This window comes from Acanthopagrus latus, chromosome 15 (assembly GCF_904848185.1).
Source record: "Acanthopagrus latus isolate v.2019 chromosome 15, fAcaLat1.1, whole genome shotgun sequence".
Lineage (NCBI taxonomy): Eukaryota > Metazoa > Chordata > Actinopteri > Spariformes > Sparidae > Acanthopagrus > Acanthopagrus latus.
This window is the reverse complement of record NC_051053.1, coordinates 20,930,446-20,945,979: the sequence shown is the minus strand read 5'-3', so window position 1 is coordinate 20,945,979 and position 15,534 is coordinate 20,930,446. Positions and strand designations below refer to the sequence as shown.

General features: G+C 42.3%; 1 protein-coding gene across 28 annotated transcripts in view; it reads left to right on the top strand.

Moving 5' to 3' along the window:
- Positions 1–15,534, top strand: part of LOC119033143 (ankyrin-3-like) — a 137,617-nt gene that overhangs the window by 51,461 nt on the left and 70,622 nt on the right. Inside the window, exon 1 of one of the 28 annotated variants that reach the window (XM_037122788.1) lies at positions 8,516–8,662. The exons of 25 other annotated variants lie outside the window; for them this stretch is intronic. In XM_037122788.1, coding sequence (XP_036978683.1) covers positions 8,600–8,662 — 63 coding nt within the window. In that variant the 5' untranslated portion in view covers positions 8,516–8,599. Of the gene's footprint in view, positions 1–8,515; positions 8,663–8,836; positions 9,311–15,534 lie in introns of those variants that run through there. 2 more of the 28 variants (XM_037122789.1, XM_037122809.1) reach the window with 2 other exon arrangements.

The window sequence follows — 15,534 nt, the reverse complement described above, 5'->3', positions numbered from 1 at the left end:
TGACCCGGCTGACCCTTTGAACTCTCCTAACTCTCAGGGATTGATGTTGTCGTTCGGTCACAAGATCATTATTTCAATAAGGAGCCTTGTATGGATGAGCTTTTGTTCCTCTCCAAAATTGAATGTCAGATTTTAAAAATCTGATTTAAAAATGCAGTTTTGCTACTGAAGAATTCCTGCAAGTGTTCTGGGTTTTCTTTTGGGGGAATTGAACCATTTCCTCGCTGCAGATTGCAGGTGAATTTCTTCACTCTACACACCCACGGCGGCTGTCTTGTCGCTATCGTTTGGGGAGTGCTGCTATTATGGATTTAGGCCTCCCCTTTCAACAGCCTATTACTTTGTGTTGCCGGAGGGGGCAGCTGGCTGTTTCAGCATCTAATAGCCGTCTGTTTGCCAAGCAGAAACGCAACCAGGATCTGAAAGACCATTACTCGAGTAGAGTAGGCCATACTGGTAATAACCTCTGTATTTGTGGAGGAGGGTACACGTGTAAATGAAAGATCAGCAGTTGTATTGGTGAGTGTGTTGGACATCGGATAAATGGAAATCCCCTTTCGCTCCCATACTTCCACTTTCTTCCTCCTCTCTCAGACATCTTCCACGTCTGGGTGGAGCATTTGGTTCCGCTTGGCCTGGAGTCAGAGTGTGATCACGGAGGATTAGAGCATCATCCCCTAATTTTAACATGTTTACTGAGCCATCCGTGTGCATGTGTATGTTTAGTTTAGATCCTTGTGTGCAAGTTTTGTGTCCACCCGCATGTGTGTGTGTTTGCATGCGTGCTGTGTGCAGACTGGGGGGGGTCCAGGGGGGACAGATGGCTCGTGGTCTGCTCTCGTCTGGTGCTCTCTGGCTGCCAAAGATCAGGCGAAAACAGTTAGAGCGCTCTGCACTTCATTCAGCCCCGCTCGACACGCCAAAACAACAGACCTCTCTGTGTTTTATAGATAGCTTTATGAGCTTTTAAAGTGGTATGGTGGAAGCCGCAGAAGAGACATTTACAGCAGGTTTTGTTTTGCTCCACTGACAGATTATATTTGACAACGAATGTCTTGTTTTATTTCTTTGGCTCTTTGCTCTGGGAGATCTTGAGTTGGAAGATTACAACATAGTTTATGACTGGCACAGAGCTGCCTGTGTGTTTATATGCCATCTTTCAACCTGCATGTCTCTACTTTAATAATTTATCATTGGGATGCCTGCTGCAAACTGCTTTTTCCGGTTCTCTCAGTTTATAGGTATCATGAAAACTGTGACTCTATCAAACTTTATCTTTACCATCCTTGTGATTTGGATAATTTGATTTTGATAATATTTCAGTTACTTGTGAAGACAACAAAACAACAGAATAACTTTTGTCCCTGTCAATGACGGCAGTCTAAGTTCTGCTAGTTTTCCACTCAAACAAATGCATGGTCACACCCTAGACACAGGAGGTGATTTGCTGGATAAGAGCTCTGAGCTAAATGTGTTTCCTGTCCGTGGCGGTTTTGTGCAAAGTGATAATGAGCACAAGAAGCTTTTAGACTTGGCTTTTTCCTCTCCATAATGTCTGGAGGAGAGCCTCTCTGTCTGCGGCAGGAGTCTCAGCAGAGAGATAATTATTAACACACGCATAAATATTATACACAGTCGCAAACACTCAAAACTCCTGTAGATGCATTGCTGAGTATCTGTGGTCGATCTGTACACACAAAAATGTATTTTGCTGACTTGAATGCCTGGTACACAAACACAGACACAGACGGGGACACCGAGGTCGGCCTGTAGTGTGTTGACAGAAATTGCCAACAAATAGGACACTGGAAAGGTAAAAGGATGGAAAAAACTGGCAAACCATCATTGGAGGCACCTTCAAGCTCAATTATACAACTCTGAAAGTTATCTAGACTCCAATTTAACCAGGCCCTAACCAGACATCTAGTCTCTCACTTACTGTAGCCCAGCTGTGGTGCTAATCCAGTGGAACAGACAGGGACATGTAGAAGGCCAGAATAAGTAACGTGTAACGTGTTGGTGTGTGTTGCTTGCACGGATACTAACTTGTCATCAGGTAGTTCAGACGTGTGCAGCACGGACAGTCTTTCCCTGTCTGTAAACCGACTGTGACGTCTCACACTGGTTTGTTGCGAGCTTGTTTGAAGCCTCTAGTTTGGTGTTCATTTACGGCCGTCGCCATCTTGATTTTTTGGACGAGAAGTGATGATATTTGGATGAGATGTTGGAGCTGGGGATGATATCCTGATAGGATCTGACTGAGAGTCCAACAAAACACAATGGTAGTGACTAGTCAATCGCAAAGAAGCTTTCCTTGCTTTAACATCTAAAAATGGGACCATCTTTTATGAAATGAACATCATGTCATATTGAAGAGGGCTTCAAACAGATGATAGAGACCATAAACTTGTTGGGAAAATGTTTACAGAGGCAATAAATCAAGTGAGAAATAGGCTCATTTTTTATAAGCTCAGATACAATCTGACATATTTTTGAAACCAGTGAAGTCTCCCCCTGCTGGCTGTTAGAAATAATGCAGGTTTAAAGCACTTCAACTTGACTTCTTCGACCTGGAAACTCTGTACATATTTTACACAGTCAATATCTAACACATGGAAAGATCAAAGAGATATAGAAAGCGTAGATGGATAGAGGCAGTGGAAAGAAGGATGAGAGGTAGAAGAGACAGAGATATCTGTAAGGATTTGATGGCGAGAGAAGTAGAGGAAGACGATGGAGAGAAAAGGAAAAGATTTTCTGGAAGCTTTTATACACCTGCCCCTCGGCTGCAACCATTTCTTGTCCACCAGAAGTTCATTTGTACAAGTTGAGGGGAGGAGTGGAGTCATGATCATCAGTAACGGACGTCGGCTGTTGATGGAGTGGTTTAATCATGCACCTTTGCATACTGTTTAGAAAGAGACTTCAAGAACCATTTTTCTTGTCTGCTGCAACACTAACAGCACAGTGACGAGGAGGTAGTGGAGGAAACAGACTATTTCCTTGGAGCGAGCTGGATCTCCCTTCCTTCATTGGATCAGTGGTAACAGATACTCCGAAGCTTAAACTGGCATACTCAATCTTGTGATTAGATTAATTATGTCATATCAGTTCAGGCTGCTTAAGTTTATTTGACACCCTAAGAAACAGAAGAGAGACAAAATTGACACAAAAGAATTGATCGATGTTCTTGTGCATGTGTCCGTGTGTAAAGTGAGTTAATGTGTCCGTAGCCGTCGTTTGCGATCGTGTCTACATTACAGATGCATTACATCAATCCACGTGTGCTGCCCAACCGGAAGAGCATTTGGCTGTAATCTGCTCACACAACCTTCTTCTTTGAGTTCATATTCATGGCATTACAAGCCAACTTAATGTGAGTTTATGTCAGGGGCGAGAAGGAAATAGGGGACCGTGCTTTTGTTCTGTGAGCTTTTACCTTATTCCTGACCTCCTTCGTTGACACATTTTTTCCCACACGCTCATTGAAATTCATAAATATATGTGTCACATGATGTGCTTCTTTCTCTCCGTACAGCCACACACACATACACACTTGCAGGGAAAAACTCATCTCAATTTCAGCTCCCACCGCTCTCATGTGCTACCTGCTGTTCACACAAGATTGACTCTTATTATTGGGAATAGTCATTTCAGTCCATCTACTGGTTAGTCATTTGCATTTTTATGTCCCATTACTGTACCACAAAGAGTGGGAGCTCACTCATAAGAAAAGGGAACTGGTTTTTTGACACAGAAGGTGTTTTAAGATGGTTTATGGACTGCTCTTTAGTCATTGCATTGAGATGGATTCACTTCTCAGCCCTGAGAATTAATATTGATCACTGATGTGATACAAAGGCTAATTGTACCTTGGAGGTCTATCTGGTAAAAACTAGCTCCTAGACTTTGTGATTTGGATCGACTCTGTGTCTTCTACTGATTTAATCGCTGCAACGAAGGACAGAAATTCACAAATTGGTCATTAAGATATTAAGCGACTGTAATCAATATAGTGACGGTTCAAAAGACCATATGTAATGTGAAAGGGGTCACTTGTAGTGTTGAACCCAGTGTTTTATCCACCCAGCTCTCCATTTTTCTCCTCAGCTCTTCTGAGCACTTTAGTGTCATTCAGCTTATTGTTTTGGTTTTCCTGCCAACAGCATAACTGTTTTTTTTTTAAACACATTAAGTCTTCTCACTTTCAAAGCTTCATTTTCTTCAAATGTTAAGATCAGCTAAAGAATTTGGGTGGTTCAAGTTTGCAGTCGATTCAATTTGAAAAAAATATTAAGAGCCTTTTAACAAGCTCTGTTTGAAATGTATCACCCTACAAGTGCTTTAAGAACACAAACAACCAAGTGCAGGTCGCGACTGATGAACAGAGACTGTTGACACAGTGATGAGTCATAAGGCCATCCCCTGATGTGAAGCTCACAGTGCAACAACACAAAAAAACACGTCTCTGTGACACTTAGGTTATGTTTTACATAGTTGTCATGCAGGAGAGTGTCCACCAGAGTCCAGTGTTTGACTGTTGAACAGAGTGTGCTGCAGGTCACACTGAGGCTGGAGGAGGAGGAGGAGGAGGAGGAGGAGGAGGAGGAGGAGGAGGAGGAGGAGGGGTTTGATGTCTCTGACTTTGTGCCAGATTTAGCCAAACTCTGTTATGTTGTTTGGTTTCCTGTGGTCTCTTGTCACTGTCCTGCCCTTCTTTTTTTCTAGCTCAGTCTGTCCCTCCGTTACATCTATATGTCCTCCACTTATGTTCTGTTTCTGTCTCACTGTCCTTGTCTCTCATATGTTTAACCTTCCTGTTGCTATACTTTCTGCCACCCACCTCCCTTTTTCTCCTCTGAGCACTACCACCCCCCTCCATTTTTCCTTTACTTCTCCTCCTCTTCGTCTCACCTTTGCTCTTCTGGAGTCTGTCTTAGGGTGACTTTTTGGCGGGACAGCTATTGATCCAGAACAAAGCACTAGTGTGTAGATTTCACCTTTACAGCTGACGAGTCAGTTGGATGAAATCCAATGCGACATTTAGGTTCTCCACGCGTCAGTGTCGGCCTTATTGTCACCGGTCCTCCACAGTAGAGAGACAGGAGACCTCATGTGTTCAGTAGAGCTGCAACTATTAATTGATCAGTTGATTGAATAAAAATTAATCATCAAATATAATGAGATTTTAATAATAGTGTAATTTTTCAAGCAAAAACATCCAGCATTTTAAATGTATGGGGTTTACTGCTTTTTTTGTCATTTATCAAGGTAAATAAATGAAATCTTTGGGTTTCAGACTCTTGGTTTGACAAAGGAAGACATTTCAAGATGTCAGTTTGGGCTCTGGGAAGTTACGATGAAATCTTTTTACATTTCTTTCACATTTTATGGACTAAAAAAATCAATTGATTATTCATGAAAATGATTGGCATATTGATTGAAAATGAAATGGTTGTTAGTTGTAGCCCCAGTAAGCCTCACTTGTGGATGAAATATGGCAATAAGGTTGTGATTTTGTTTTGCATGAACATAAATGACCTTTCTAATAAAGTAATAATATTGATTCTGGCAAACACAGGTCAGCCAAACTGGTGGTGCATGATGATGTCTGAAGTTTACTCATTCATTCGCAGCTACAGTTCAGTGGTTCACCTATTTTCTTCTTCAAGTTCCCTCCCTCCTCTCCTCCTCTTTTCTGCCCTTCCTCCCTCGCTCACTTCCTCTCCCTCCCTCCCCCCCTCTGTCCTCCCTGGCGTTTTCATGTCCCAGGTGACAAAGGGGAGCTGTGCCCTTGAGCGTGCTCCGTGCAGCAGGAGCAGTAAATATCTGTCTGCTGTGTGTTCTCCACAAACATTGAGCAGACTCCCCTGAACGAGGCTGGTGGGATATTTTACTGCTCCTCCGAGATGGTTGAGCTCGCCTCGTATAGTCTGCGAGACCAGGAAAGAAAAAGCCAGCAGGGACACAAATGGATTAGCCCAGAGCCATTTTTATTCCCTTTGAATATGTCAGCATATCTGTTTTGTTAGGGCTGGATGTCACAAGATTTACACAAGCCCGGAGCAAAGAAGGGCTTCTAAGAAATATTTTGATTAGTATTCTGTGGTATCACACAATGCACATTGATCAAAGAAGCTCTTGTTGGGTGATACATCAATATACTATAATCCTATGGTCTTAAATTTAATACTTGTAATATCAAGAATTATCTTAAATGTTGCTTATTTGCAGTAATGTGATTTTGCAGGCTTATTTGAGTGCTGTAGCTCAAAAAATATCAACCATTAATTGTTGTCACACCCATTTTCACATCACAAATTATATTGAAAGTGCCCCCTAAAGCACTTATCATAATGAGTATTGCTATTTCTATTTGGTAATTGTATCTGTTTCTCAGCTGAATTTGGTGAAGTGTCCCACATCATCAGAACTGTATGGTTTTGGTTTTTTTTTTTATTGACTTTGTCTGGTTTCACATCAAATTTTTCATAACTATGAAACACTGAAAATATACAATAAATAGTTCATCAATATCAACCACCCCTCTGTCTTACTGTGATAACCCCTTGCTCAAAGATGCTGAAATACTGCAAATATAAAAATACATAAATACAATGTTAAATATCTCACAAATCACACAACAAGGAAGATTTTCGATTGGCATCTATCTGAAATGTTATTTTCTAGTTAATGCTTCTTGCCATAACATGTGTTATGAGGAATGACGGCGGTGCTGCATGTGCGTGAAACTGTGTCAGTGGAGATAATTTTCCTGAAGTGGGCTCGACTCCGTTCCTCCTTTGTTGTAACCTCTCCCAGTAACCATGGTAACTGTTAGCTCTGGTAAGTGTTATCATGAAGGGGGCCTTGTGCTGCAACCAATCACATGTTCAACTCGCCTCTTCTGGTCCAGAGCATCTGTCACTCCCTCTGTCAGCTCTCACGTACACCACACTCACTTTCTCTGACTCTCGTTCTCTACCTCTCTTTGTCTCTCGTCTGAAAGTTGATAGTGCTGGAAAATACCCACAATGCCGTGGTCCCATTCCTCCGTAATGGTGACAGAATGTGAATGCAGTGTCCGAGGGATGGATGTCTGTTCTGTCCAGTCTGTATGAATGTGAATGTATGTATGTGTGATCCTACAGGCAGCGCTATAAATAACACTCCCTGGTGTGATGCTGATAAACTGAACCATTGCTCATTATTAAAATACCACAGGCAGAAGGAGAGACTCATCATACATTGTTCCATCTCTGGGATTTTCCATATCCTGGAGGTTAATGACCACAGTGTTTGTGTACACATCTGTTGAGCGCGGCTTTTCCACTGTAAACCAAAGTGTTTATTCAGCATCCCTATCATTATGCTTTTATTGAACAGTTTTGTTTAGCAGTAAGTGTGTAGAGGTCATGGTGGTGGACTGTTACCACGCTGCGTCCTTCTTGAAAACATCCTCCCCAGTTCCACTCTCTTGTACTAACACGGTCACTTCTTGCTCCAAAAAAACAAGATTGTGGCAATAATGAAACTTGTTTATTCAGAAAGGAGCCACAAACCAATGGGTGACGTTACAGTGGCTCTGTCCAATATTTATCATACATTCTCGAGATAGAAGTAGATCTACTATGGAAAAACAGCTCTGCTTCCCTAAAGATAAAACAGTTTACGAATGGTAGGCGGTTGCTGGTGGTCCTCAAGATAAGATTATCAGATTGCCTCCCACCCACAGGTGTAATAACCCAAGATCAAACATATAGCATGGTTACGGTAGTTGTGCCGCATGTTAACCTCAACTGTTTTTTTTCCCTCGTGCTCACACAGATAGTGATCAGATCCAGGCATTTTTCCGGGAGAGCAGCGAGCATACTTGGCTGGCGCTCAGCTATGAGCAGGATTGTGTGAGTAGAAATCAGTGGGGGCGAGCTTCTCATCCCCGGCTCCCCCTCAGCTGACTGCAGTGGGGCGTGTCTGCTGTGGGGTGAGAGGTAGGAGGACAGAGGGTGTCCCTAATACCAAGGGAAAAGCCCCTAATCCTCTGTTAAAGTGTCCCCATTGACTGTTGGGGGGGCCCCCACTTGTCCCCCATTGCCCCAAAATAGCGTCTGGTGTTATTGTTGTTCCTCTCTGCTCTCGTTGGACTCTTAAAACTCCCCCAATTTAGTAGACACGCATAGATGTACTACGGCGTGCTTCCCCGTGGTCGATTTCATGCAAACCAGGTAGGGCAAGCCCAGCCTAGACAACTCACAACACGCACACACGCTGGTTTGTTGGGGGGGGGGGGTGGCTGATAAGCAGGATGACAATAAAGAGCAGCGTGCTGGCAGAGAGCGAGGGAGGCAGGGAGAGGGATCCAGAGAGAATGAGTGGGAGGGAAAGAGGGAGAGTGGGTGGGATAACAAGAGAGAAGGGGAGGAGGGGGTTGACATATCCCAGTCGGGTCATTTTAGCTAAAGTATTTGTTTCAGCTGCTATTTTCAGTTTGGCCCCTCTTCCTGCTTGCCTCCCCAACCTTGGATATCAAGATCACATTGTCACTCCCCCCCACACCACCACCACCACCTCCGACACTCCCCCTCCCCACTCAGAGTAAATGAAGGTGAGGAAGAAAAAGAAGGAGGCAGAGAGGGGAGAGGGAGAAGCCTCAGCTATTATGGTAAGTCAGGGTGCTCTTTCCTGCACCCTCCCCGATGGAAGGTGCTTTCTGGGGCAGGGGCCAGCTTCTGCGAGCCGGCAGGGATTTACCCTCGTTGACACATTTAAAAAAAAAATACAGGGATCGAGAGGGGACAGGGAGGGCGCGAGGCAGCAGAGGGGATTTGTCGTGTGTCCTTTCTGCAGCGTGAAAGACGGGGAGATGCTCAGCGCTTTGTTTACTCGTCACTGGAGAGTCAGATAGACCCCCTTTATTCTTCTTTACCCCCCTTACTCTCTTCTTCTCTTCTTACCTCCCACTGTCCCTCCATGTGATGTGCAGAGCATCGACCAGACAGCGGAAGGAACTGCTGTATCCACTCCCTCCACTGCTTGGATTTGTTGGTGTGCTTTGATTTTTTTTTTTCCTTCTCTCTGTCACCTGAGCCGATGGCACCTTGCTCTTTTCCTCTGAGTGGGATGGATGCTTGTGAGGTTAAGATAAGGACAGAGCTAACTGACTGACTGAGTGAGTAGAGGGACTGGTTGGCTGTTTGGCTCGCTGGCCACTCTGAGCTCAGGTTTCACTCCTGTTCACTCAGAGGAGAGAAAGAAAAAGGGGAAGTAAGTTAACATGGCTGTGGAAGAGGGAGCTGTCTTCCTCACACAAGTGAGTAGTGCTAACATTTGGATTTATTCGCACATACTTACGTGTATTTTTTTTATTTTATTTTGAAATGTAGAGTGGTTGTGATTTGATATTTCCGTAGAGATAATGTCAGAGAGGTTACTGAATGGCTCAGAGGTTGATGTTGTGATTCTGGTGGTGCAGCAGACACCATAACAACCTGTCACTGCGTGGAAAAGTGGACCTGCTGCCATCCGATGTTAAGTGCATGTTTGTGCAGGAGTTTTCCAGCACACATCAGAAAGTGAAATGCACTTGCATGTCCATGTTGTCTATATACAGTAGAAGTATGTGTAAATTATTCAGATAGTTGGGTGATTTTCTTTTAAAGGAATAGTTTGGGAAGTTTATGTAACAAGAACTTTTCGGACTGAGGCGGGCTTTCCCCTGTTTTCAGTCTTTATGCTATACTAAGCTCATTTAGTGTACAGACATGTGAATGATATCAGTCAAGAGAGTAAATAACTGTTATCTCCTATAATGCTGTAGTGTTCCATAAGACGGAAGAAAAGCATGTAGTTTGCAGTGTTTTAAGGAATTGTTCAAGCAGCTTTGATCAATTTTCTTATTGATATATATATATATAATATAATCACCTGAGCTCTTGTCTGTTTTGCTTCACTCTCACTGCTCTAACTTTTGGCCTCAGCAGTCAGCTGTTTTCAGCAAAAACATTTAAAAAAAGAACCAGCTGTACAAAGGAACTCACTGATGATCATAATGAAACATTTAGCAGCTAAAGAGTCAGGTATTTTCTGAGTCCATAGAGACAAGAAAGGAGAGTGAATTTTGGAATTACATTCATACAAAACATGATACCAAATGAATTATTGTGTTGCTCTGTAACTGCTGAATTAGTAAATAAGAAAGTGTTTCTTAACAGGTTTGCCATATTAGCTTCATTTGAATATTCCCAGTCATAAAACTTTCCATTAATAATTCATTCATGTTTTCACCCATGTCCATTTGTTTGTTTTATTTCTTTGGTTGGTTGGTTAGATTGTCAACAGGGGTGCATAAGAACCACTGAACAGTTTTCCATGAAACTTGGATGGAGGATGGGTCTCCGCCCAGAATAGACCCTCAAAAGTTTCGGTTTGTGTCATAGAATGTTTTCGACTTGATGTCTCTGCCGTATCTTGGTGGCTGGTATCTCAGAGTTATGGAATTTCGATGCTGGTCTTAGATCTGGTGAGATTGAATAATGGTTTGATTTGTATTTTTATGGGTGGTTTAAAAAGTAGACTGATACAGGACTATATAGTTTGATATTGGATGTGGCTTCACTCAATTAAAGGGGGGGCCTTGGCGGAGGTATGCACTCTACCGGGCGCTACATTAGTGCATTGATTCATTCATTTACTCATTCACTCTGTTCCTCAATATCACTTCTCCATGAGGCCATTGGGAGGGACGAAACATTGAACGTCTCTTCTCTTCTCTACAGAGCTCTCTCTTGAAACATATGGTGCTTTCCCTCAGCAGCACTTCTACAATAGAGGGATATTTCAGAGTCATTTTGATTATTAAGATTTAATTGTCTGATATTTAGAGTCACGAGAACATCTTGTACAATCTTTATTCGAGGATCTAAAACATGCAGGCTCCTGTCATACATTACCATTCTTGCATTGCCAATATCATGATGAGCATACACACCTTTTAGAGCCTTATTAATGATTTTCTGGCGTGTCGACATTGAAATAGGAGCATTGATTTACTATATTCAGCCCTGAGAGGAGGACAGAAATTGGATTGGACTAAGCAGGGTGGGGGTTTGGGGAAGTTTGAGACAAATAGATGTGGTGGCTGCTGGGGCGAGGCTCTTTGGCACTTGTGGGTGTTGTGGCGGCGACTGGATGCCCCTGGCTTTGTGCTGGTGGAACGCTGTGTGTTTTGTGCTGTCAGGAGGGAAGGGGATAAAGTAAAACAATACAGACACTGCCGGCCTGGCTCTCCTCTTCTAAGCTCGCTTGGTTCACCCAGAGCCGAGAGCCATGACATCAACATGTGTGTCTGCGTTACATTTTTTTTTTCTACAGGCATATTTTTGCCTGCGCGTATTTTAAGAGTAGCGTGCAGACATTTTGTGTATTCATACATCTCTTATGATACATGGAGGCAGCGCAAAGCGCCACAGAAATGCCTGTTTGGTTACATGCTCGGCGCAGTGTGCCAAACTGACATCATCGCCGTCTGGTCGCCCCGGGGATATCAGTCTTTATACGTCTAAATATCCTCTATCCATCTAGACTATCGCAGTGTTGATGTCATGGAGAGAAGACGTGCCAAGTACAGATTCAGCAGAAATGAAAACAAATGATCTGGAGCTCCAAAAAACCTCAAATGAATCTCCACTCAGACTGCCCAGCCTCTGTTTGAGATTGTGACAGACGCTGCGTTCCAATTTCACACTGCAGGCTGTTAGTATGCTGTGTGTTATATTGTTTAATGAAGGAAATCAGTATACTTTACTTTATCAATTTATCCTAAGAGGATGTGGTACAGTATACTGTGGTTTGAAAATGTATCTCAGCATGCCTTGTACATATGTTTGTTCATGGTATTTAATTCTATTATAGTTTATATCAAGTTTCATGTTGACATTTTGAAGCGGTCAATCTGAGACGGTAATCCTGACGTACAAATCTCATGCTGTTCCAACCCTACTATCTGTTCACAACATGCTTGTAATAAGCATGTAGTTTGGAATTGTGACACATCGGAAAGATCTAACCCAAGCCCAAAAACAAAATACCAGAAATTCCTTATTAGTGGTTCTCATGGCCTCTCCAGGCACTGTCTCACTCCCTTTTCATCTCCTCCCTCCTCCTGCCATTGCAAAACAGTACTAGAGGAACAGGTGGACCAGGCACCTCTACCAATGGTCTAGACGAAGGGCTGGATCTTTCAGGCCTGCGGACAAGTGGACTGTAGCATTTCTGATACCAGAAAAATAATCAATAGCCCAATTCAAAATAAAGAAATAAAAATTTGACAGTTTCTCTCAGAGGAATGTAAGAGCAGTCAATGAAAATGTTTAGTTGGGCGCATGTCCAACCAAGAGAGTCGCAAGCCTGGCACCCTGGGATACTTTAAATGTTCAAATATTGATATTTGTTAGCAATAATGGGGAGAGCGAGCTTTAATGGGTTGTTCATTTGCTAAGAGTTTCAACTGAAAAATCAGGCTCTTGACAATAAAAACAAATAAACATTTAACGGCCCTTTAACTGTATTTATACTCAGCCTGCCATGTTGTGTAGTATTTCAGTTCTTCCTCTCTCTTTTAAAGACCAGCTATGACCAGGGGACATTTTTAATTAGAACTGAGATGGTTAATTGTCATCTTTATAGCGACTTACCCAGAAATTAGCTGCACTTTTTAACTCTGTGAGACTGTAATTGGGAATGAAGTAATTCTCAGCTTTTCCGGTTATCACTCGTGTGTCAGATTTCTCTTTCTCTGTGTCTGCCTCTCTCGCTCTCTCTCTCCTCTCCTCTCCCTTCAATCTAACATTAGATTAATGCTTTCCTTCAGGCTTAACCTAGTCTTTAATGGCCCCATTTTCTTTGAACCTCTGATCTGCGGAGGCTTAATGATATTTCTCTTACTAATCTCTCGCCCCGTCCTGTGTAATGCTTCATTCACAAAGACTTCAAGATCTCCTCACGCTGGACATGGATGGGATGTGGATGGGAAGGTTGGACATGTTGGTGACTGGTTTTCACTGAAGGCATTAGGGGATAAACTGAGGAGAGAGTTATGAATAGTGACTTACAGATGAAAACGACTTAATCTGTTGGCACTTAAGCTCGGGCAGAAGGCGGAAGGAGACGCACTGAGCGCTGTGTGATATTTTAAACGATTACTGCAAAATGATTTTTGAAAAACATGCAAACTTAAAAAAAAAACCGCTTTGAGACTTTCATGCTTTTAGTGATGAACTGTATCTATTTCTAGAGTGAGAGCATGTAAATATTTCACTGCTTTTTTATGTACTGCCACATCGGCCTGTACAAACCAACCAGTGTTCTCCTGCTACATATCTGTATTTAGTAACTAAAAGAAGTAGAAGACTACAGCATTACACATCATTTACTATTTGATTAGAGTTTTAGATCAGTCAAGCATTTTGGCGAAACCCAACAAAGCCAGAGAGTCGCTGCTCACACAGTCATGCTACACACAGCACGGCAGACACAAAGAACACATGTCGGTTATGTAAGAAACAACTGTTGACATGTGTACCAGCAGGCAGACGTGCACACACACACACACACACACACACTCACGCCGCGCAGCCATTATGTGGAGTGACTGACTTGAATCATTGATGATGAAAGATGCACTGATGGAGATATTACGAGTTAATTATTGAGATCCAGCCTCGAGGTCGAAGTTGAAGTGTTGCAAAAAAGTTTTATTTTATTCATTGTGGAGCGTATTTATCTTCTCAGGGCCCAAATATTTTCCAGCTCAATACTCTGTTCGTACGACTGTTGAGCGCAACCTTGACAAACATCAGTGTTCGATACCTTGACATTGAAACATAGAGTGCATGAAATTTCTGAGATAAACATAACAAGTCTGTACCAGGGAAGCCAGATTTTCTTGGCTCGTAGCAGAGTACAAAAGAATGAGTGCAGTGAAAATATAAACATCCTCCTTTTTGAATTATTCGTTTTGTTCTCTTGAGGTTAGGCATTTCAACATAATGTAAGTGTGTCAACTCGCTGGCAGAGAGAAAGTGAGAACGTGTAGCTGGTTACTGGAGCATCGATACTACAGACAAAGAGTATTAAAAAGATTTATTATTAATTTTTATAACACTAGCTAACACATATTGACACTGTTGTGTATTTGTAAAAACCCTGGGACTGAACATAGGATTCTGTGAGAGCACATAGACTCCTGTATGTAGAAACAGGGAACACAGGACCTATGTAGTGAAATGTAGATAAATATGAAAATAAAAAATGGGCATAACCAAGAAAGAAATCCGGCATCTCTGTTAGAGTTCAAACAAATCATATACAAGTACATGAAAATCAGCATGACTGGAAAAATAATATACGACTGGACTTGTTTAAGTAGAGCTTTAGAATAAGAAGCATTTTTAAAAACTAATAGAAACAGGAACAGAAAGACACATTTTGCAACTATCCTGGCAAACTGTATTGGTACAAAACACCAGAGGAAGAAGATGGAGAGGAAAGGCAAGACAGAGAAGAAGAAGAAAAACCTAAAAGAGGTGTAGGAAAGTTTTTTGGGTTTATCATTACAAAGACACTGTTTTCATTCTAGCTGTAAATAGCCCCTGTAAATCATGCTGACATCATACGACTCATCGCCATAAGGAAGATGCATCATAGCAGAAGTGCAGGGAGTTGACTTCAGTGTCAGAGTTGAGGTGTGACACTGCGATGACAGAGAGCTGCTGGCTGGGTTTACTCTGGACCGGGGCCAAAGTGTCTCTAACAGGTCGTCGTGAAGGACACTGAGTCTTGGTGTCCGTGACTGACGAGTAGAAGACCTCAGTGTGTTGGATTTGCCTTTGTTCCTTAAATCAACTATGTGTTACTCCTGTGTTTTTACATTGTGACTGCTTTAGTTTGCTCTTTATCGCTGTGGAAATGAAAAATCTTCTTCTGGTTGACATCTTATTAACATTTAGCACCGAAGCAAAGATGTTCTGACACTGAGAAGGTTTATATTAAGAATGTTAACGATTCCTTTGCAGCCATCCAGTCCTAATGAATAATCTTTTTTGATGCCTCTTTCAACTTTCTACACTTTATAATGTCACTTCTGCGTGTGCATCTCTTCATGTTAACGGTTGTCTGTTTGTTGTAATTGCTCTTGACCCACTGCTCATATCTGTGCTGGTTCAGGCTCCGTGCCAGTGACCCAGTCTGTTGTACGATGACTTTTTCTCAAGGCCACAGGAACAGAAATATCATTAGTGGTTCAGTGCTATCAGGCAGTTCTCAGGGGGCTCTCTGGGGCTATGGAAAAAAGGAAAGATGTTTCTAGATGTTGTCTGATTGGTTACAGAGAGCTGTGAGCTTGTAATCAGGAAATGACTCAGTTTCTAGTCAACACTTCTTCATCTGCCATTATTTTTGTTTGTGTACACACGAGCGCACCCAGACACAAATATATTCCTCTCGCAGTTTTGTATCAGTGGAACAATCTGATGCTGT